Raw genomic sequence first — 23,226 nt, forward strand, 5'->3', positions numbered from 1 at the left:
CATTTTTGAAGCGAGCGTAACACAAACAAAATTAAAAAACTGCAAGAACGAGCGCTCCGATTCATTTACAATGAATACAATAACTCAAATGAACAATCTTAACTACCAGCACTTAACTTGGATTGGGGTTCTTAATACAGATTACAATGTTTTCTTTATTTGTAAATACATGTATGAATATAATACAATTTTCTAACAAAAACATATATTGTACGTCTTTTGATGGAACTCGAATTTCGTAATAGGCACGGTTGGATCAAGTAAGGATATTCCGAGTACACGTCCAGTTTCGTCAAATTAACCGAAGATTAGTGCACATTTTTTTGCTTAAAATTTGATGAAATAGCAAGGTTTTTTGGAGGCCTATTTATAAAACTATAAGTATCATTGGTATCTGATATAAGTAGTCATATTTCTGTAACACACGACTAACACCCATCAACTGTATTCAATATATTGTAATATGAAACTACAGGAAATGTTTTACTTATACGATCTTTTAATTTACCTGATCATGTTATGGCTCATGGCTGCGCTGGATGCTATTGTTTCTTATCTTCGATTTTATCAAGGATTTGTATAAAGACGTCTAATAAAATTGAAAACAAAAATGTATTTCTTGATATAAAAAAAAATCTAACATCAATCAAATTTCTAATATCAGTTTATACGTTTGTTAAATATATATTATTTTTTTTATATCAGAAAATCATATTTGATTTTAAATTGACCGAAGATTAGTGCACATTTTATTGCTTAAAATTTGATCAAATAGCAGGGGTTTCAACTTTTTGAAGGCCTATTTATTCAAAACTCAAAATAAGGAACAAGTAATAAACGGCGCCTCAAACGGGTCGGGCGTACAGGTTATAGTATAACCCTAAATCCATTTCCTTTTTGTGACGTCACTCTACTGACCTTGGTTGCCGGTGTGCTTACAACTTTCTTTTTGACGAGAAGACACTTATATTCACTATGTCTATAATAAGAACTGTAGCCTCATCAGCTTTACAACAAAGCAAGGTATGAGGTTATCACGTTATATCAAAATAAGAGGAGAAATTACACTCGGAGGCATGTCATCAAGACAGCGTAGTTAATTAAAATTAAATTATGACCTCCCATAATTTTGCCTATCGTGTTCCGATTACGAAATCGTCTGAGTGATTTTTTTTCTTGAATATTCAATCACAGTAGCATGCTACTAAACTTTAAAAGACAGAGTATAAAACAGTTTTAAGACTTGTTTCTCAAAAGGGTTAAATCAATTGATATTTATGACATGTCCTTTTCAATAGGCCATAATTTGCATAAAGAGTTTGAATCGTTTTGCAATGAATTCTAGTCAAATCGGCACCTGGTCAATTGGGCACCCGTTATAGTCTAATTGGCACCTGGTCAAATCGGCACCCAATGGTAGTCATTTCAGCACCCTAGTCCAAATAATTATGACGTCTTGAAAGGCTATTATGATTTTTTTCTTTGACGCCTTACGTCGAAGTAAGGCGTCAAGCCTTTCAAGACGTCATAATCATTTGGACTATTCAGCACCCATGTTACACCGGTTGGGTTCAACCCACCAAATGGGGAACTGGTTTCCAAATTAGTAACAATCCCTCATTTAAGTACAGTGAAGTCCCCTGTGACTTTGCGGCCTGTGATATCATGCATTAGCTGTTTTCGTCATATCAACACAGTAACACAAATAAAATCCATCTTGTTATTGTTTTAGCCTTCCGAAGGGATAAAAAGGATTAAAATTGATAAGTTCAAGAGTTAATTAATAACTGCAATCCAGTGATTTATCATATTTGGCCAATATTTCCATTAAAACAAATTACATCATCAGATAGAATTTGTTTTATTTAAGTCAGATTTATATCAGATTGAAATAATTTTTGCTCTGTATCCTTGGCAGTGTCCTTGGTTCTAATTCAGCTATATTTTGTAGTCAAAATATTTCCATTATTCAAAATAAGCTTTTTTTGGAAGGCATGCATGAAACTTACGGGATATTGAGGGAACTCTCAGAATAGGGTTTTGAACACACATTACACAAATCTAGAGGATGAAACCATACAAACAGAAGATTTTATGAAATAAAAGTATGTTATGAATGTCTTCACACAAAGTTATCCAATTATTGGTTTTATCAGTTGAATGAAGTGAAGTCTTAAGTCTTGGGTGTGCGGATACACTGGACTGCACCGTTATCATTTGATAGTGCTAAAAAACAAAAATTTCTAAAAATGGCTAATGGGTCTTTTAAGTTAAAATGGCACAAATTTATAGAAAATGAAACAACTTTTTCCAAAGAACTATATTTTTATTATGGGTTTTTAAAAAAAGTTACAAGCCTTGAAAATAGTCAAATTTTCTAAGTTTTCATCATGTTCATAGGCCTGTATCTTCTCAGTAAATCAAGATAAGGATAGTCATCTTTTGGAAACTTTGCTGCATTTCTCATGAATATGTGCCATTTTAATAATAAAAAAAACACTCCGGTAGGAAAATTTTGTTATTCAGCACTATCAAATGATTACTCAAATGAGGGATTGTTACTCATTTGGGGAACAGTTCCCCATTTGGTTGGTTGTGCCCAACCTGTTAAATATGTTTAATTATATGTTTTCAATGTTTTAAAATCATAATAAAAAAATGTTATGACCAGAAATATTTACTTTCTGTGGTTTCTCAAAGATGTTTGTTAGTTATAAAATTTGGAATTGATTTTATCTATATAAAAAAAAGATGTCATATGATTGCAAATGAGACAACTCTTTACAAATAAGGGACCAAATGACACCGATATTTTAAACAACTATAGGTCACGGACACTGCTGTTTGCATGCTCCAATATTGAATTGTAGGGAAGACTTTAAAAGTTGGAGAAAAGGTTTTATCATCTTCATTCTTGCCATATTTTTGAAATGTTCTTATTTTCCATTTATGTTTAAACACCAACAACGTGTTAAGTATTAACATCGAAATTTGTATATTTTCTTTTGCATATTTCTGTTTGTTACCGTTTGTTTTAAGCTAGTCCAAAAGTATTTTTTTTCAATCAAAAGCAGATCTGGAGTAAAACATTGAATATCGATGAAGCATTCTGGTTTCACATAATGTTTTTCTCGTTACATTGAAGACCTGTTGGTGACCTTCCGCTGTTGTTTTTTCTATGGTTGGTTTGTTGTCTCTTTGATACATTCCCCATTTCCATTCTCAATTTTACATAGATATGTGTGTTTATTTTTATCAGTATTATGTAAAACTTAAGCATATCTGTATTGCATGAAAATTGAATCTGATTACAAAATAAGGATTTAAAAATATATACCAGACTAAGATATATAATGCCTGATCCAGCAACTGTTCCTTTTTCATACATGTGTGGTGTAATTTGTTTTAAGAATGAAATATTTGTCACAAGACCTTAAACAGACACACTCTAAAAAAATAAAAAAGCAAAATAATTTGAAAAAAGGTGCAAATACATGTTTTGTCAAATGTAAAAAATCATTTTGTTATTTTGGGTGTTTAAATAAAGATTTTCTATTTTACTAGGTGCTGTTTCCAGCTGCCTCAATAGGTGCACGAAATTCATCTTCCAGCACAGTAAGTAACTTTTATTTTTCGTGAGTGACAACTGTCTATAAACAGAATTTTATAAAGAAGGGTAACTTTTTATTTACGAAAAAGGCTGTGGAAGCATAAATTGAAAGTGAAAAATACAAAAATGGTTTAGGGCAGAATAATGATTTGTGTACCCAGTATTCCAGCTAGGATTCAAAAAGGGCATGGAGCAAATCATGAAAAGGACACTTAAGCATGATGAATGATAATTCAAAAAGGGCATGTCAGACATTGTCTTTTATTATGTAAACACCGTAATGTAGAAACTGAAAACAGCAAAATTTGACCGGTGCATTTGATGGGCTTAAAGCTGGTGTCTGTGTAGAATATATGAATTGGTTTCTAAGCAGTTTACAAAATGAAAAGAATAAAACCCTGAGAAATTATAATAGCTTTTTTTATCGGTTGAAATTTGTTATAGTTTATTTCAAACTTGACTAGAAATCACAAGGTAATTTATTGTAACACTCCATTGGATAGAAACCAGATAAATATTTTAGGCTCCATGAAGCATTGATAACTAGTCAAATGGGGGGAGAGGAATGCTTTTTATTTAAAACATTTTTTTCTTTTTCTTAAAAATGTCTCTTTTCTTCAATTATTCCTTTTATAAACTTTAATTTGCGAGGAGCCATTAATATTATGAATGAACCTTTACATGATCAATAAGTGAGGAACTAAAATGCAATCATTGTTATGAATTAAAACTTATAAATGTACCTAGAAGTTGAATTATTATGATTTTAAACACCTTAGTTTTTAGCATGTTCAGGCTTGAATGATTATGCTGATCAGCCAAGTGAGAATGTTTTTTAAATAGACACATCAAGGATGAATTAAAATCTGTTGTTGTAAGAATTATTATATTGATATGAAAATATATTATCTGCTATCCTGTTTTAATTGAAACAATTTTTTCAGCATTTAATCAGAAAATATTTTAATATACAATATTGTGTTAAAATGCAAAGGGATAAGATTACATAGCTATTTTCTTGAAGTTTAATTTTACTTAATATTTCTGTGCGATTATTTTCCTTTAAAGCTACACTAAGGAGATGGGTTTTCTCAGTTGAATAGAGACTGTGGTGACACCATAAGCCTAAGGGTATAGCATCAAACAGATTATTTATGGTCTTTTAAACTTAAGGAACCATTTTAGTAATATCTCTTCTCAAGGATATCACTTTTAGAGGATTTATAGCAGATAGACTCCCTTTTGAGTTAAGATTCATTGATAACCTTAAGTATCAGAAATACTTCAGCTTTTAAAGGGCGATAAATAGCCAAAACCATCATTTTTAACACCTATTCTTCCTAACTAGTGTGAAGAATATCATTGTAGAAGATACAGGTACTAGAACAAGTAGATGCCTACGATGGCAAATATTATGTTGACCCCCTAGTTACTTCATTGATTAATTTTACAGAACTTGAAGGATGTATTAGCAGACTTGATACCAGAAAAACAGAAAGAAGTTGTAGCCTTAAGAAAGGAGTATGGAAACAAGAAAGTTGGTGAAGTGACACTGGATATGGTAATATAATCATTATGATCAATACATTTCAGGATAATTGTATATTAATGGTGAAAAAAAGGGCAAACAAAAAAGAAAAATGTGAAGAAAAGTCATTCTTAAAAAAAAGTATTCATTCAACACTATAAACTAATAAGTGATACAGGGAACAGATGCACAACACTGAACAGCAGTATAAATGTAATCATGTCTGCTTACACAGTCTGCACAGAAAACTTTTTCATCTACTTGTCTGGAAAATAAATATCAAATTTTCTCTATATGACTATATAAAATTTTGAAAATTTTCACTAGTCCTAAATCAAAATTTACTAGTCTGGGGCATTGGACTAGTGGCTAACCGTGCAGACTGCTTACATAAATTTAAAGTCTAAGGGTTGGTAAAACTTACAACAAACATTAAAGTAATGTGTTAGAGTTAGTTAGAAAAAAATACATTTTAATATTACTTAGCATCTGATTGTGTCTGTCCATTGGTCTGCAAACACATCTTGGGTTGAAGTCATAAAACTTTGCTCAGTGCTTGGAGCACTAAAATTATGCTCGAAACATGATATCCACCATTTTGATTGGTTGATTTTGGAGTATGAGTACAAAAAATTGACTTGAAAATTTTATGACCTTAAGGCCAGGGTCACCTTAACAAATATGATTCGACTTGGTTAAAAATGATCAAAATTAACTTAAGACTATTTAGAGCTCGGTATAACTATCATTAAGTGTCACGTATCTTATTTTTCATTATACTTGATTTACAAGTTAGAAATGATTGTATACATATAAGCAACAAGTGAAATACAGTTGGAAGACTACTAGTAATACTACAATATTTCATTACCTTTTAGTTCTTTACACATTTAATATGCAATACCAGAGATGTGCATTCTATTAAATAATGATTTCAGATCTATGGTGGTATGAGAGGAATAAAAGGCTTAGTAACAGAAACTTCAGTCTTAGACCCAGATGAAGGCATCAGATTTAGAGGGTACAGTATCCCAGAGTGTCAGAAAATATTACCAAGGGGGAATGCAGGAAAGGGAGAGGAACCACTTCCAGAGGGACTCTTCTGGTTATTATGTACAGGACAAGTGCCATCACAAGAACAAGCAGATGCTATATCTGAGGTAAGTTATAGCAACTCTTCTTATCAACACATACATGTCTGCCACGGAAGCAGACAGTCATAGTTTCAACCACTATTGGGCTTAGTTCATCTATCAGTATCATAACACTTTATGTTCAATTTTTTTTTGCCGACAAATGATTTGTTTGTTTCTGTTCCTCATGAAAGCCACTAAAAATATTCCTGTTTTCATAAGATTTTGATAAGAATTAAGTAATTTTCACTTATTTGTGACAATGATAAGAACATTGTTTTTTGTTTCTTTGTCTTTTTCTAATCTATTCATTGTGATAAATGATAGGAATATTATTTTTTTATAGTACCTTTTAGTCAATTCTCTCTTTTTACAGTGTATAAATAAGTTTGTGCACAATGTTTCATTACTTATATATGACCTGTTATCATAGTAGGAATGATTAAAATATACTCATAATCAGTAGAAGATTAAGATTGCATTAAAGATTAGAACTGTAATATTTTAATTTATTTTGTAGGAATGGAACAAAAGAGCTGCATTACCAAACCATGTGATAACCATGTTAAACAATTTCCCATCAAACCTTCACCCAATGTCTCAGTTTAGTGCAGGAATTACAGCCCTCAACAGTGAAAGTAAATTTGCAAAAGCTTATTCTGATGGCGTTAAAAAAGCATCATATTGGGAGGTAAATTATTTGTTATTGAAGACAGTAAATTTTCTTGTAATGTTGGTTTTATTAGAACGTAAAATTTCTTGTAATGTTGGTTTTATTAGAACCATAATGTTTTGTCACCCATTTACATTTTGTTGCTCTTAACCTCACATTTACATCAGTATACAGTACTGAAAATTCAGAAGTTATTGCAACTTTAACAATGTGAATAGGTCAGTAATAAATGAAATCCCATTCTGATATGTGATACATACATGTATAGCTATAAGAAGATTTTATTAAATCACAAAAAATAATCTCAAGTTTCGACTCATTCTTTGCAAGACACAACAATAAATGCATGAAATAATTTCTGAATTTACAACATGAGACTGGAAATAACATAAATACTGTTGTGTAAGTGGAGGAAGCTAATTATCTCCCTTCCAAGGAAAAGAAGTTAGAAATCTATAACTGAAATAATAACTAAATTATTTAAGTCAGCATCTGAATAGGGAAATGATAAAATTGGAAGACTCTTTATCCTATTGTCTTATAAAGAAGTATAATTCACACATATTTGTAACCTGTGCAAGTTGAGCTATTTTCTTACTTCAAAGCTTGAAAGCCTGTTTACTAACGAAAAGATACATTGATGAACATAAAAATAAAGTTGCAAAAAAAATATTAGAACAAGAAAAACAGTAGGTTATACTATGTTAAATGATTTTTGCTTGCAGTTACTGAAAGCAAATACAAAGTATTTCACATGCTGATATAAAAGAATATAGTTTAATGTATATTAAATGTGTTTCATATTGTTACAGTATGTGTATGAAGATTCTATGGATATGATTGCAAAGTTACCAACAGTGGCATCTATAATCTACAGAAATCTATACCGTGATGGTACAGCTGTAACAGCTATTGACAATAAAAAAGATTGGAGTTGGAACTTCTGTTCTATGTTAGGTTATGACAATGCTGATTTCATAGAACTGATGAGAATGTATCTTACAATTCATAGGTAGGAATAACTTAGTCACCCATCAAGGATAGGATTGTTGTTTATGTATGCAATGGAATAGAGGAATACTTGTACAATGTATTACATTCAGTTAAAAAAAACATTGGCCAATATAGCATTATACATTTTACTTTCCTTCGACCAAGGAGGGAGAGTCGACAGCATTTGGTGTTTTTCATGAAATTTTATTCTTATCCTCTGTAACAACTGGTTCTTTTTAATAGAAAGTAATTATTTCACATACAAAACAAAGACTATCAGTTGTAATTTTGATTTTGCTATAGACATTAAACAGTTTTTGAATAATTTTTCTGCAGTAATGTTCATCAACATGATATTTATTGAATTTTTTTCCTTAAATTGTTTCTTTTTGTAAACCAATTAACCTTTCCACTGATAGTTGCCCTGACAGATTCTACTTTTAGACGGTGGTTTCCTTGGCTATTATGACTTAAGTTGGAGATCTTCATAATAAATATCATTCAAAACTTGTCTGGCAACAGGGTTAAGTAAGTCATTGGTATCTTGATAGAAATTTTAAGATATTTGTAAAAGTCTATAATTCAAGTAGATGAAATAGTAAATGTATTTCATTGTGTTTTCAGTGTCCATGAAGGAGGAAATGAAGTGCTCATATCACACATTTAGTGGGAAGTGCTTTATCAGATCCATATCTTAGTTTCACTTGTTTAAATGTAATTTCATCCTATTTTCAGTGACCATGAAGGAGGAAATATCAGTGCTCATACCACACATTTTGTAGGAAGTGCTTTATCAGATCCATATCTTAGTTTCACTTGTTTTAATGTTATTTCATCCTATTTTCAGTGACCATGAAGGAGGAAATGTCAGTGCTCATACCACACATTTCGTAGGAAGTGCTTTATCAGATCCATATCTTAGTTTCACTTGTTTTAATGTTATTTCATCCTATTTTCAGTGACCATGAAGGAGGAAATGTCAGTGCTCATACCACACATTTAGTAGGAAGTGCTTTATCAGATCCATATCTTAGTTTTGCAGCTGGTATGAATGGCTTAGCTGGACCTCTCCATGGATTGGCAAATCAGGTGATTAATAGCAAAACAGAATACTTAAGTTTTGTCATTCAAAGTATTTGTTCTGTTACAAGACTTGGAAAGTTTACTGACAGGTCTTTGTAGTTAAGCATCTTTTTTAAAGGCTTCAGTAACTTTTATACTTTAAGTTCGTATGATTTAGAGACATCCGATTCTGACAATTTGAAAAGCAAGAAAGTCAATCAAGTTCCAATTTCAGTAATGACACTATCATTGTTCTCTTCCTCCTTGTTTAAATAGAACAAGAATGTGTCCTCAGTACACGAATGCCCCACTTGCACTATCATTTTCTATGTTCAGTGGACGGTGAAATTTGGGTAAAATCTCTAATTTGGCATTAATATTAGAAAGATCATATCATAAGGAACATGTGTACCAAGTTTGAAGTCAATTGGACTTCAACTTCATCAAAAACTACCTTGACCAAAAACTTTTACCTGAAGCGGGACGAACAGACGCACAGACCAGAAAACATAATGCCCCTCTACTATCGTAGGTGGGGCATAAAAATTGCTAAATTTGTCAATTCCTCACTCTAATATTAGTCTGCATTAACCAAATGTCAAAAAACTTATACACATACTTATTACCACCAAAAATGGATCAAGTTGAAATATGGACTACATCATTTCCCCTTTCTTGAGTTATGTCCCTTAATAAATGAAAAAACTGCAAAAATTTCTGTTTTGACACTCTAACTTTGGTTTACCTTAACCAAATGTTGTAAATTTTAAATTTGGGTGGCATTGCAATCACTGTTCTTGGGTTATGTCCCTTTCTTAATTGAAAAATTAGATAGAAACCTACTTTGGAAATCAGTAAGTTGATGATTGAAGCTCAAATTTCCTAAATTAAAAAAAATAGGCTTATATCAGTATCTGATTTGGAGTTAAGTGTTGCATACCTGTTTTGTTGAACTACGTTGTAATATACATTACTGGTTAATGCCAGCTAAAGCCCTCCTCTTGGTCCAACATTTCTCACTTTGTTGAAGACTCATTGATAGCCTTTGACTGTTTTCTGCTCTTTGGTTTGGTTAAAACCAGTGAAATATGTATGTCAATTTATTGTGTCCACTCTTCTTTAGATAGATTCTTCTTTTATTTTAGGAAGTACTTGTATGGTTAACAAAGGTTCAAGAGGATGTAGGAAAAGATTTTTCAGAAGAGAAAATGCGAGACTGGGTTTGGAATACCCTAAAATCTGGACAGGTTATTCCAGGATATGGTCATGCTGTATTGAGGAAGACAGATCCAAGATATACATGTCAGAGAGAGTTTGCTTTGAGAAAACTCCCTAATGATCCATTGTTTAAATTGGTATCAGCTCTCTATAAGGTCACACCAGATGTTTTGATAGAACAGGGTAAAGCCAAGAATCCATGGCCTAATGTAGATGCACATAGTGGAGTTTTATTACAGGTATGTCTAACTATAAACATTTCTGATTAAAGACTAGAATTTTTAAGTTTTTCATAAAAGTATTTTTCAAAGATATGCAAACTACTCTAGTCTTTCTGTTAGTCATTTGGTTTCTGGATGCTCAATAAAACACTATGTTGGAATTGCAACCTTAATAGAATATATGGTCACATAGAATGCAAGAATGATCACTATTGATTTTGATGTCTCTATGATTGAAGGTCAAGGTCAGTCACTCAAAATCATTTTTGAAGGAAAGTGGCTTCTAGGTACTTCAAATTGTCTTTTTCATCTGGGATTGGAGTCTGTGATCACAAGGTCAAGGTCATAATTAAAAAAAAAACTTACTGAAGTTATGCAAAAAAGAGATTTCTGGATCAATCGATACTGTAAGAGGTGATAACCTTACTTTTTGGAAAGTTTGCTATAGCTTGCTATTGCCTACTTTCCATAGCCATTGGCCTCAAACTTATGGTGACAGATTATCACCATTTCTTTTGATCCGAGATAATTTAGTACTAGTGTTTGAATTCTGATTCTTGGAAGGTTCTTTTAAAAATTTGAGTAACTTCTCATTTGACTGAAAAGATTACAGCTTTATAAAAAAAAAATTGAATGTTCACCGATGATTCAGATGAATTTAACTTCATTTTGAAAATGAGTATCTCAAACACTACTTCGCGGATCTGCCATACGCTGAAGAGAAAATCACAAGAAATCTACGCCAGATTGCATCAGTTTCATTCATGAAAATTTCATGAATGAACATTTTCCGCTCTACTTTTACCTGTTTACTATGTATGTACGTAAACGTGGTAAAAGCCTGAGAGTATCGAAAAAATCGGGAATGAGGTGCAAGCCGTCGGATAATTGACAAGTGATAATGATTTTTTATAACAAAACACATGTGATAGAATATAAAATACTCGATAATTATATGTCTAATGTCTAATGTCTCAGTAATGGACGAGTACAGGTAAATACGGTACCGGCTTTCATAAAAAAGAATAATAATTTCAAAATGCATTGTTTTTGTTTAAACATCGATCGAAACTTCAAAGGTTTTGATGCCAAAAATCAGTTGAAAACTTTTTTTAAATACATTCCAATGTGGATATAAGGGCCTTCACTCGTTCAGCATGCTCAAGTGGATCAAACTGACAGCAGAAAAAACATTGACCAACGTCAATTCTTCTTCAGTCTTCTTCCAATAATTTACATCATACCACCTCTGGTGTATTATCGCAAATTCGTATCATATAGCATCCATATTAAAAGCAACCAGGTCAGCATCTACTTCTTGAATACCATAGCTCAGGGTATTAAGACAAGTGCTGTAGAAATGATTAAGGTTCTTGAAATTATGATGATGTGTACCCTTTGGCTTAAATGGCTGCATTTCACCTCAAAATCTAAATTTATATAGATTACAGACAAACATGTGCATAGCATGCCCTTTTTTAATAGAAATTCAATTGCTTTGTCATCCAAACACAGAGGCAATGATTACCATAATATATCAAACGAATGGCTTACAACAAATAAAAATTATGAATCTAGCGTATATATAGACCTTTTATTCATGTGGTCATACTGCTGTTGTTATGCTCCCACTGTATTGACTTTTATCCTTGTTCTTCTGTAAGTATGTACATTCTTCCCTTACTTATAAGTACCTCCGTATATATCCCAAAATTCGTTTCTGTTTTCTTACTTTAGTTTGCCTGAACCAAATTGTATGAAACTGATACGCAATGCTTATAACCACAATTCACAAGTCAAGTTTGAATTTTTGTTGCGTAACTTGTACCTTTCTCGCGTTTGATGCGACTTTACTAAAAGAAAAGTTGCTGGAAACTTAAGCTTCTGTTCTCTAATAAGTATAGTTTGTCTTAACCAAATGTTATGAAACTTTTACACAATTCTCATTACCACAAACACTGATCAAGTTTGAATTTGTGGATTTAGTTTTACTGCTCTAGGGTTGTGCTTTGTTACAAATGAAACCAGATGCTCTGCAGGGCACAGCTTTATACGACCGCAGAAGTCGAACCCTAAACAGTTGGGACAAGTATGGACACACCATTCAAGCTTGATACAGCTCTGAATTTGGATTGCGATCAAATTGTTGACATAACATATTGGTTTCTGACACAAAACAAATGTCAAGATCTTACAATTCTATTGCACAATACTGTATAATTAGAATGAATACACAGTGTTTATTAACCCATAATTCAGATCAAGTAAAAATTTTGGTAGTGTCACATTTACAGTTCATGAGTTTATAACGTTAATGCTAGCGAGGGCATCATTTTAGTCCCATGGACATGTTCCCTATTTTTGATAAAAGCCTTTAATATAAATTCACTTTCTTTACAGTTGTATTGATTTAAGTTACTGTAACTGTCTTATTTATAAGTAACGATGCAGTATTTTTTGCAAAGAACCAATGCTATCCAAAAGAGTTCAAAGAATGAAAATGTATTAATAACTATAGGCCACTCTAAAGGTCGTCAATAATGAAAAATGTTAACGTTTGTACCATATACATGTAGAAAGCTTTAACAGGCCCCGATATGAAACACATGGAACAATTCAAACAAACAAAAACTTACGTGTTAATTTACTAAAAACAAATATGAAGGACTTAAACCAATAGAAAAATACTAATTCACAGGCCCTTGAAGTTGACATGGCCGATGGGTACTTAAAGAAATTAACAGAGCTTTCTGCATGTATATTTCATTATTTTAGATCTACAGTCATGACAGTTTAAGGTTGCAATCATGAGAAAATATCAAAACTTTTTATGATAAACATGAAAAAGAGATTTTTGATAATTACTGACAAGTATGGTTTAGTTTAATACATCAAAGATGTGTTGAAATACATATTTGAAATAATACACGTCTATAACCTTTTTGGAATAATACACAGCTAAAGTTGCAAACTTTCCAGAGGTGCTATCCAGCACTTTGATTATGCTCCTGCTTTTATGGATATGTTTGAGGAATTTTCTCCCATTTTTCCAGACATGAAACTTAGCCAGCTAATGAATTTTATACCTTGTAAAAATGAAAACTACACATAACACAGTCACAGTGACCTATATAAACTTGATTTTAAATGTATCAGAACATAATGAGGAATAATTTACCTACCTAGCCAATGTTTATATATCAAGTGAGATTTGTTTAAGACCTAACAGATGATATTGTGAATTATTTCTCTTTCCAGTACTATGGTATGACAGAGATGAACTACTACACAGTCATGTTTGGAGTTTCCCGTGCTCTAGGATGCATGTCTTCACTTATTTGGGATCGTGCTATGGGACTACCTATTGAAAGACCAAAATCTTTTGACACACCATCATACAGAAAATTAGCAGAAAGTGCTAAATAAGTTGATTGAAATAATTTATATAAACTTGCATATATTAAGTTTCCTTATTGTAATTAAGCATCAAGTTACAATTAAGGTCAGACACTGTTAGTTACTGGTATTTATTTTAAGTTAATTAGTTCTTGTGTAAACTTTCTCTGTTTACTATTTTTATAAATGACTATATAATTATGTGATATTGTCTTCAGATCAAATGATTTATATTATTTAGCAGCACTAATTTTAATATAAGGAACAATTTGGGCATACTTACTTTGCAAGTGGAAACTGCAGGAAAGTTCATCCATAGAATGTAGATCATCTCCCTTTGTATTTGGATTCACTTAAAATGAGTAACGGGCAGTTACATTCAAGATTAGTATGGGGAAAATATTTCCATCTATTGATCAAAAAGCTAATTTACATGATTTTAATTTAAGAAAATTATTTGATATCAACATGAAGCCAAGCTATATGAATGGGAATGTCATAGAATCCCCCCATTAATCTATGCATCAGAATATGTAAATATCATTACAAACTAATCACTGAAGAAATGCAAAAATAGGAATAGTTTTCTTAACAATAATTTATTGTAGTCTGTCCATGAATACTAAGTGCAAAGTGTGGTTTGAGTGTACATTTGTTAAAATGGTATGTAAAAATATCATTCATTTGTTGTATATTTATAGATTGTTTACCAGAACTATCAAGTATGAATTATAAAAAACCCATTTGTAAAAAAAAAATGTAAAAATATATAAATATGCAGATATGAGTGTTCATTTTTCATGGCCAATTATATAGGACTCATTTATTTTTTGTGGAATGTCATGGAAATTTGATTTCATAGTGTTTTCTAGTGTCTGTAAACAAGCCTATAAAAAATTAATGATTTGTGGAACATTCAAATTAAATTTGAATTAAATTTATGGTTCACCTGTAATCACAAAAATTGTTAAGGAGCACATGATAATTAATCCACAGTAATGAACTGCTTATAACAACTTTTGGTGCAAGTTGTAGGTATATTAACCCTTGCCAGGAAAAGCCAGAGACTGAAAACTTCATCTCTGTTTGACATTCAGGATTGCGAGCAAGAGTAGAGACAGGTTAGCTTTATGTCTAAATGTGTGTGGGTAGTGTGACATGCCTTTTGCAGACTGTTTATAGTCGGGAGAGGATTAAACATTTGTAAACATACACATACACGATACACTGCCACTGTTTTTGTGCCTTTTACAAGTCTGACAGGACAAACAATAAAAGGAAGCAAACCACATTGCTATCTATCAAAATAACTCTTTTTCTCAAACATAATTAAAAATGATTTTTTACTAAACTACCTGGTGAATATGTATCTTTATATACTGTACACTATATATACCCTTGCTGATATAACTTATCTTTGTATAGCTTCTGACTAGGATTAATAGTTCCTAAAAAAGAAAACTGTTACAGAAATATTTGTTGAACACACAAAACAAGGTGAATGCAATAATGTACAATTATAACTGACAAAACTTGGTATTGATCCCTGCTATAGCATAATACCTGGAAATAACACTAGTTGTTCAACAGATTCAAGTCACAAAATGTGATGCATACAAGAGTGCTCCTTCTGAAATGTCTTGCTTTCTTCATTATCGTTGACTTCATGTTGATAGTCCTATATATAATGCTTTACTTCAAGTATCATACACTTAACATGAAGCAAGAAAATGAAGCAACAACCAGATAAACCAAACAAGAAATACATGTACACCTTACAATCATTCAATACACCAAATATAGTTGACTTATTGCTTAAAGTTTCTCAGAGGTAGTCTTCACCAAGAAAACTAAACATTGACCAATGAACCATGAAAATGAGGTCAAGGTTAGATGAACAATGCCAGACAGATATGTACACCTTACAATCAATAAATGCTTTAGATATAGTTGACCTATTACTAAAGTATTATCTAAGAAACAAACTTAACTATGAAAGCACAATTTTGACATAAGAGGTCAAGGTCAGAATATACCTTCCAGATAGACCTGCATAATATAATCATTCCATACACAAATATAGTTGACTTAAAAAACTTAATAATTACCGATGAACAATGAAAATGAGGTAAATGTTGGTTGACACCTGCCAGTTGGACATGTACACCATACACCAAATATAGAAGACCTCTTGCTTATACATGATAGTATCTGATATATGGACTTGAAAACCAAAACTTAACTTGTTCACTGATCCATAAAATGAGATCAAGGTCAAGTGATCAAATGAGATCTCTCTGGTGGGCATGCGGATCTTGCAAGGAATACTAAATATAGTTATCTTATTAATCAAACCAGAGACATATATAATACAATTGTATTATATGTCTCTGATCAAACTGTTAATTCAGAAATTATTGCGACTTTGCCATTTTAGACAAAAATGTGCTTTTTATTTTTGCCTATTTAATTTATACAAAAAAAAAATCAAATGCAAATTTAAATTATTGCAATTATAACACTGTTGCATTTTAGCAATAATTAAAACATCTAAATAATTTCTTGATTTCTTTTTTTCATGTGGTCACTGAACCATGAAAATGAGGTCAATGAATATATATCAGATGGAAACTTCTTAACATATGGCATCTATATACAAAGTATGAAGCATTCAGGACTTCCACCTTCTAAAACGTAAAGCTTTTTAGAATTCTAATGCTGCTGCTACTGGATCACAATCTCCATATCAAGCTTTGTGCAACAGAAGTCGCAGGCTCAACAAAAATGCTCCTTGTTTTGTCTAACATGGTATGTTTAGGTTGAAAAAGTGTTAATTCAAAACCATCTGCATTGATATTAAAAAACAAATTTATTTCATAAAAACAAGAGAGCAGAGTACACATCTAATGTTAACTAATGTCTATCAATAAAATTATGAAGGTATAGTTTCAGGGAGATGATTGTATTCAACTTTCACATTCAATTGCATTCTGATCCAGTCCAGTCTGGTTTCTTTCCTTCCAAATCTTCCAATAAATAAAAGTAAATCATTATTGCAAATCAACCCAATTAAACTTTCAAAAGTTAAAAAATGCATTAAACAAATAATTTTTTTATTGAGACTGACATTATACCCCAACATCATCTGAGGTATGTCTGTTATCAACACGACATTGTACCCCAATCTCATCTGAGGTTTGTCTGTTATCAACACTACTATTGTATGCAGGCCATAAAACATGTTAGATTATAGTAAAAACAAATATTTATTATCTTGATGCAAGTCTTTGCTTAAATCTTTTTCTCATTGCAACAACAAATGATCTTAAGTTATTTGTCTGGTTCAATTTGTCAACAAGTTGATCTAAATCTGGCACTGATGGTTCACAATCTGAAACTATAAAAAAAATATCGGTAAGTAATGTGTCTGGTCAATGAAAACATATATTTAGTACATTTAGTAAGGAACATAATAACATACAGGAACTGAATTCAGTATTTTGTGCCTAACTATAACTCAGAATTCATGAAATCAAAGTATTAAAATGGGTCCTTTTGAGTGCCTTGAAGTTGAAACTGCTCTTACGTTCAGATATTATGTATTATGATCTTATCTTATCTATATTGAAGTTTTTAATCAACCTTACAATATCTAGATCAAGTTCAAAATCTAGTGCTAATAAAAAATGTAGACTGAATCTAAATGCTGATGATGGCAATGAAATCTAGAATCGATATGTCTCGATTTAACATTACGACATAAATCTTGCAGGCCAACAAAAACAATAAACATCTTCTTTATTATATTACCTATATATTTTCTGTCTTCCTGTGACAGTTTTGTAAAGAAGTAACAAGTCAAGTCAGGATTTTTTCTGTTAAGTGAGCTAAATATAAACTGTATTCTTCCACCTATAAAATATTGTACTGATGTATTTTACATAAATAATTAAACACATTTCTGATGAAAGTTAACACAAATGTAAGCACAAAATTTATGAAAATGACAAAATAGTTTAAATGCATTCTTAGTGTTATTTTCTTATAGTTATGGAATTTGCTTTTGATATTTGTCAGATATTTGGAATCCTCTAATTTTAACAATGTAGTGCCACTGAAAAATTTCCCCACAAACCCTTAATTTTATAACATGCAGTATAAAAGAATTTAAAAAAAAAATCTGTTAAACCCTTTCATTGATTTTGGAGCCAAGTTAAATGTATGAAATATTTAGAGGACAACATTTCTGCACAACTTTTCAATGGCTTCTTCCAAAACAGGAATTGAGACCTTTTATTTTTTTTATGTCTATTTAGTTCTGTTATAAATGTACGTTCAATTTATACAGTATTTTAAACCAAGCAGCCAACATGTAATACATGTAAGTTCAAATAGATTATTTTCATATTACCAACATTGACTATGTAGTATATACTTTTCGAGAGCCTATCTACTCTGTGGTATAACATTCTGGTGATCGAGATCAAGTTAGAGCAAATATCTGTTGAAAAATTATATACACCACAGTCAAAAGATGGTAATATGAAATAAAGTCATGTAACTTCTCTACATGCTTATCCAGCCATATTGATTTTTCTTGTGTTCCTTGAAATATAAAGTTTCTAATGGAATTAACCTGGCGTCTTTTTCATCTGCATATCTAGACTTTGTGTATAAATATCAGCCTGTGACTGTAAATCTGCATGTTCTTGGTCCAAGTCTGTTGATGTGGTTTTCAGAGCTGCAATACACATACATAGACATATTAACAGAACACCAATGTTAGGTACTTATATGTTTCATTGTAGCTACATTTAACATTTTTATTTATCAGTGTCCTAGCATCCTGGTAAAAAAGAAATTTGAAATACCATCTTGTTTCTAAAAAATTATAGCATTGTGAACATCCATAACATAATCTATAAGAAAGTCAATTCAGATATATATAATATAGCATCACATTCAAAAATATTGCATCACATCACCATGATGCTAAAAAAAGCCCTGTCGAGAAAACTGTTTAGAGTGACCCTCAGCCAGAAATTTAAGCTTTCTAGTTTCAGTGAGAACTTATATGATGGTCAATTTTGAAACAGCCCCAAGTTTGGCCATAACAAAAAGGAGCAAGTCTGCTATAAAAGGGGTGCAATTGGTTCTCAAAAGAATACCTTCAGCCTGTAGATAAACTTTATTGTAGAAACTAACATAGATGTTGTCTAGAAGAAAATTTATAGCTTTAATCCTTGTATCACACTTCCAGTAATTAAATTAAATCATTGTTATTGGTACTCTACCTTCTTGGTTGTAAGTTATGGTTTGTTGTGCTTGTTGTATTTCCATAGAAACTGTTTCATTGTAATTTTCAACTTTATCATTTTCTTTGCATAACTGTTCCAATTCTTGTTTAAGGAATGCTAGCTTAACAGTTTTCTCTTGTAGTGCTGAAATAAAAATCGTCAATTTAACTGTCATATTAAGGCAGCCTTAAAATATCTATTGTGTATTGTCAATCAAAAACAGGAAAAGAAAATATGATCTGTAACGTTCATATTAACACTCATTAATATAGATGGTATATTTACTTTTGTGACTTGGATGGAGATGTGAAAAAGGATCCCAATAACAAGTTCAACCCCGCCACATTCTGTATGTATGTGCCTGTCCCAAGTCAGGAGCCTGTTTCAGTGGTTGTTGTTTGTTGATGTGTTACATATTTGTTTTTTTGTTAAATTTTTGTACATAAATTAGGCAATTAGTTTTCTCGTTTCATTTGTAATTTTGGGCCTTTAATAGCTGACTATGTGGTATGGGCTTTGCTCATTGTTGAAGGTCCATATATATACACATATAAAAATCATGAGAGAACTTACCTTTTTCATTTAAACAAGTGTTTTTTCTCAGGTTTTCTATACTTTCTTGATGCTGTAGTAAAGTATCTAAAATTATATAACATTAATTAATATATGTACATGTACATAAGTAAAATTTATATAAGTTATAAAAGGTGGTGCCTGCAAATTCATCTATTCAGTACCATATGCATTCTGAAAGGATAGAATTGTAAAATATCTTTGAGAGATTTAAGTTTTATTTGGCAGGGAAAATACCAGAGCCTAATATACAATATATTATAATTTATTTTTATTTTAAAAAAGCAAAATAAGTAACAGTACTAAAACCAATTTGGTGTGGTCTAATCATGCTAATTGTGGAATCATTTAATGAATAAAATATTGATAAAAAATATAACAAAAACAACAAAATTCAATATTTCAAAAATACTAAACCTTGCATAAAGTTATGTTTGCTTTCAATATCTTAATGGGTTGTCTATCATGTCTATTAAATATAAAAATAAGATTTGCATGGAATGATTGCCAATGGCAATGAGACAACATTCCACTAGAACTAAAGGACAAATATGTTTATATAAGTTTTACCATTATATTTTGTGCAGTTAGCTCTATGAAGTTTTGCCTGTCGGCTCCTCAGCTGCTCATACTGATCTATTGTCCAGTCTTTGACAAACTTCTCCCTAGTCTGAGCCAAATTTATCTTCAAAGAACTCAGTTCTTCTGCAAGTGACATTGTTCAAGTTCTGAAAAAGATAGAAGCAAACTATAATATTAAATTAATGAAATCATGTTTTGTGTGCCTAATAGTGATATATATGTACATGTTCTTTGAGTATTTACAAATACTACTAATACAGTTAACTTAAAATGTGCAATTTTGTTAATTTCATGCCATAAATTGAAATAGAAAACTGGGATTTCCCTGAACACAGGGACTATACCAAACTTTTCCCGACTTGTGCCAACCTGTTGATGTTAACTAGTTATCATGATTGTATTATTTTATGCCAGTAGCACCTGTTTACGGAATATATATTTCACAATTGATACCATATTCCTGAGCTTGTATACACATTATTGCAATTTGTCCGCTATTACTGGATATCACACAGGTTCCCGAAAATTTTGACTTCATAAAACAAAATATCTATCGTCACAATGGAAAAGTGATTGTTGTATGACGTCAAACGGCCTGGTCATGATTTCCGATTTCCTCGATAGAGGGTTGCTACTAACTAGGAAGTTTTTAAACCAAGAGTTCCAAATGGTAAAGTTTAAATCATCTCTAAGATTTTTTTTACGGACACCATCACTAGTAGGTTGACTGTTATGGAATAACCGTTTTTTAAACGGTGTCTGAGGTGATATTGGATATGTTTGTTATGTCATGAAGTCCAGCAATCACGTTCCCTTTTAATTGATATGACCAAGGACTTATATACGTCCCTGATATGACCTACGGATATAGACTATAACAGTGTTTGTAATAATATGAGCAACACGATTGGTGCCACAAGTGGAACATGATCTGCTTACCCTTCCTGTGCACCTGATATCACCCCTTTTGCTGTGGTTCGTGTTGCTCAGTCTTTAGTTTTCTATGTTGTGTCGTTTGTACTATTTTTTGTCTGTTTATCGTTTTTTATTTTTCGGCCATGGCTTTGAGAATTTATTTATTATTTATGAGTTTGAATGTCTCTGGTAAATGTATGGTGTCTTTCGCCCCTCTTTTATACTGTTTTCGTGAACAAAACTACTACTAGGGGATAAAACTCAGTCGCACGTCAGTACCCTCGTTTGTATTTTATGGACCCTGTGATTACTATATAATTGAACAGTTGAAGTATATCGAAATTATTAAATAAGGTTCATATTGTTTGCTTTTGACTACCAGGCTGATACCTTCAATACTTTGTTTATTTTGAAAGTCCCGCAATATCATTGACCAATTAAAATTCTCGTAACAAGCTTTACTTTCAACGTCGGATAACACTAAAACCCGATAAGTCAATATCTAACATAGGACAATAACGTAAACGCGTATCTATTACCAGTAATTAAAAAAAGTAAACATCTAAAATTCGGCAATATTTTAGACACATATAATCGTTCAAAAACATTTATCAGTCAAAAGTATAAATAACTAAAAGGACATTTAGAATGATATAGGATAAAAAAAATAAAAATATTGGGCATCCATTTGAAATGAAACTCATATTTAAACACCTATAAATTGTAATTATTTCTAAAATATGTCAGTGACAAGTCTAATGTTACATATGCATTTAGAGTAAAATCACTTTTTTTTTTACTGTGTGTTAAAAATCTCGTTGCATCATAAATTTGATAAAATATTATACAATTATAAACAAAGCCGTCAATGATTACATAGCTTCAAAAATCATAAATATTTCAATTAAACTTACCAGAGACATATATGTCTCTGAACTTACTTTTGAAATATTAGTCACTCAGTTATTTGAAAAGTATCTGTGTAAAAAATAGTATTTTACTTGGATTCCGCTTACCTAACGCCAGCAACATAACATATTTTCTAGTTTTCCAATCTAATTAAAAGATAGATCTCTGATTACCTTATCATGACTAGAATCATACGTAACTACATAGGAAATTTATAACGCAATCGGAAATCTATATTTTATATGTAGAGTAACATAATCAGAGATGCACGATGACTTGTTTAATCAAATCATTAGTCTATAATTGGTTTGCTTATTCAACAAATAAAATTGAGAATGGAAATGGGGAATGTGTCAAAGAGACAACAACCCGACCAAATAAAAAAACAACAGCAGAAGGTCACCAACAGGTCTTCAATGTAGCGAGAAATTCCCGCACCCGGAGGCGTCCTTCAGCTGGCCCCTAAACAAATATATACTAGTTCAGTGATAATGAACGCCATACTAATTTCCAAATTGTACACAAGAAACTAAAATTTAAATAATACCAATCTAATTAAAAACCGATCTCTCATGCTCCCGTTTTCTGATATGTCGCGTGGGAGACACGCGACATATCAGAAAACGGGAGCATGAGAGATCGGTTTTTAATTAGATTGAAATAATACAAGACTAACAAAGGCCAGAGGCTCCTGACTTGGGACAGGCGCAAAAATGCGGCGGGGTTAAACATGTTTGTGAGATCTCAACCCTCCCCCTATACCTGTAACCAATGTAGAAAAGTAAAAGAATAACAATACGCACATTAAAATTCAGTTCAAGAGAAGTCCGAGTCTGATGTCAGAAGATGTAACCAAAGAAAATAAACAAAATGACAATAATACATAAATAACAACAGACTTCTAGCAGTTAACTGACATGCCAGCTCCAGACTTCAATTAAACTGACTGAAATGTCTGATGATTATAAACTAAGGTAATGTGACTGCCACTCGTAATAATTTAATTTAATTCAATCAATTAAATATGTATGTCGGCAAAAAGCTCTACAGAGCTTATGTTTGTATTTAATATAACCCGACTTGAAATACAATTTCTTATCTTATCTTATCTTATCT

The 23,226-nt window shown here is 31.5% G+C and overlaps 2 protein-coding genes across 4 annotated transcripts; one reads left to right on the forward strand and one right to left on the reverse strand.

Annotated features, from left to right (window-relative positions):
- Positions 1-897: 897 nt before the first annotated feature.
- Positions 898-14,616, forward strand: LOC134706535 (citrate synthase, mitochondrial-like). The gene is made up of 9 exons (XM_063565557.1): positions 898-1,023; positions 3,565-3,615; positions 5,064-5,171; positions 6,077-6,298; positions 6,792-6,962; positions 7,757-7,956; positions 8,897-9,026; positions 10,145-10,456; positions 13,697-14,616. The coding sequence occupies exons 1-9, from the start codon at positions 976-978 to the stop codon at positions 13,862-13,864; spliced, it is 1,410 nt and encodes a 469-aa protein (XP_063421627.1). The 5' UTR covers positions 898-975; the 3' UTR covers positions 13,865-14,616.
- Positions 14,617-16,684: 2,068 nt separating this feature from the next.
- Positions 16,685-21,688, reverse strand: LOC134706536 (kinetochore protein Spc25-like). 3 transcript variants are annotated; one of them, XM_063565558.1, is made up of 7 exons: positions 21,592-21,688; positions 20,275-20,432; positions 19,705-19,770; positions 19,129-19,275; positions 18,471-18,575; positions 17,645-17,746; positions 16,685-17,231 (listed from the first exon to the last, which is right to left on the reverse strand). In XM_063565558.1, exons 2-7 carry the CDS (start codon positions 20,420-20,422, stop codon positions 17,104-17,106), a joined length of 696 nt encoding a protein of 231 aa, XP_063421628.1. In that variant the 5' UTR covers positions 20,423-20,432; positions 21,592-21,688; the 3' UTR covers positions 16,685-17,103. The 3 variants fall into 3 exon arrangements, with proteins under 3 accessions (XP_063421628.1, XP_063421630.1, XP_063421629.1); XM_063565560.1 differs by having other exon boundaries at positions 21,581-21,648; XM_063565559.1 differs by having other exon boundaries at positions 21,481-21,611.
- Positions 21,689-23,226: the final 1,538 nt, after the last annotated feature.

Source organism: Mytilus trossulus, chromosome 2 (genome assembly GCF_036588685.1).
Source record: "Mytilus trossulus isolate FHL-02 chromosome 2, PNRI_Mtr1.1.1.hap1, whole genome shotgun sequence".
NCBI classification, from domain to species: Eukaryota; Metazoa; Mollusca; class Bivalvia; order Mytilida; family Mytilidae; genus Mytilus; species Mytilus trossulus.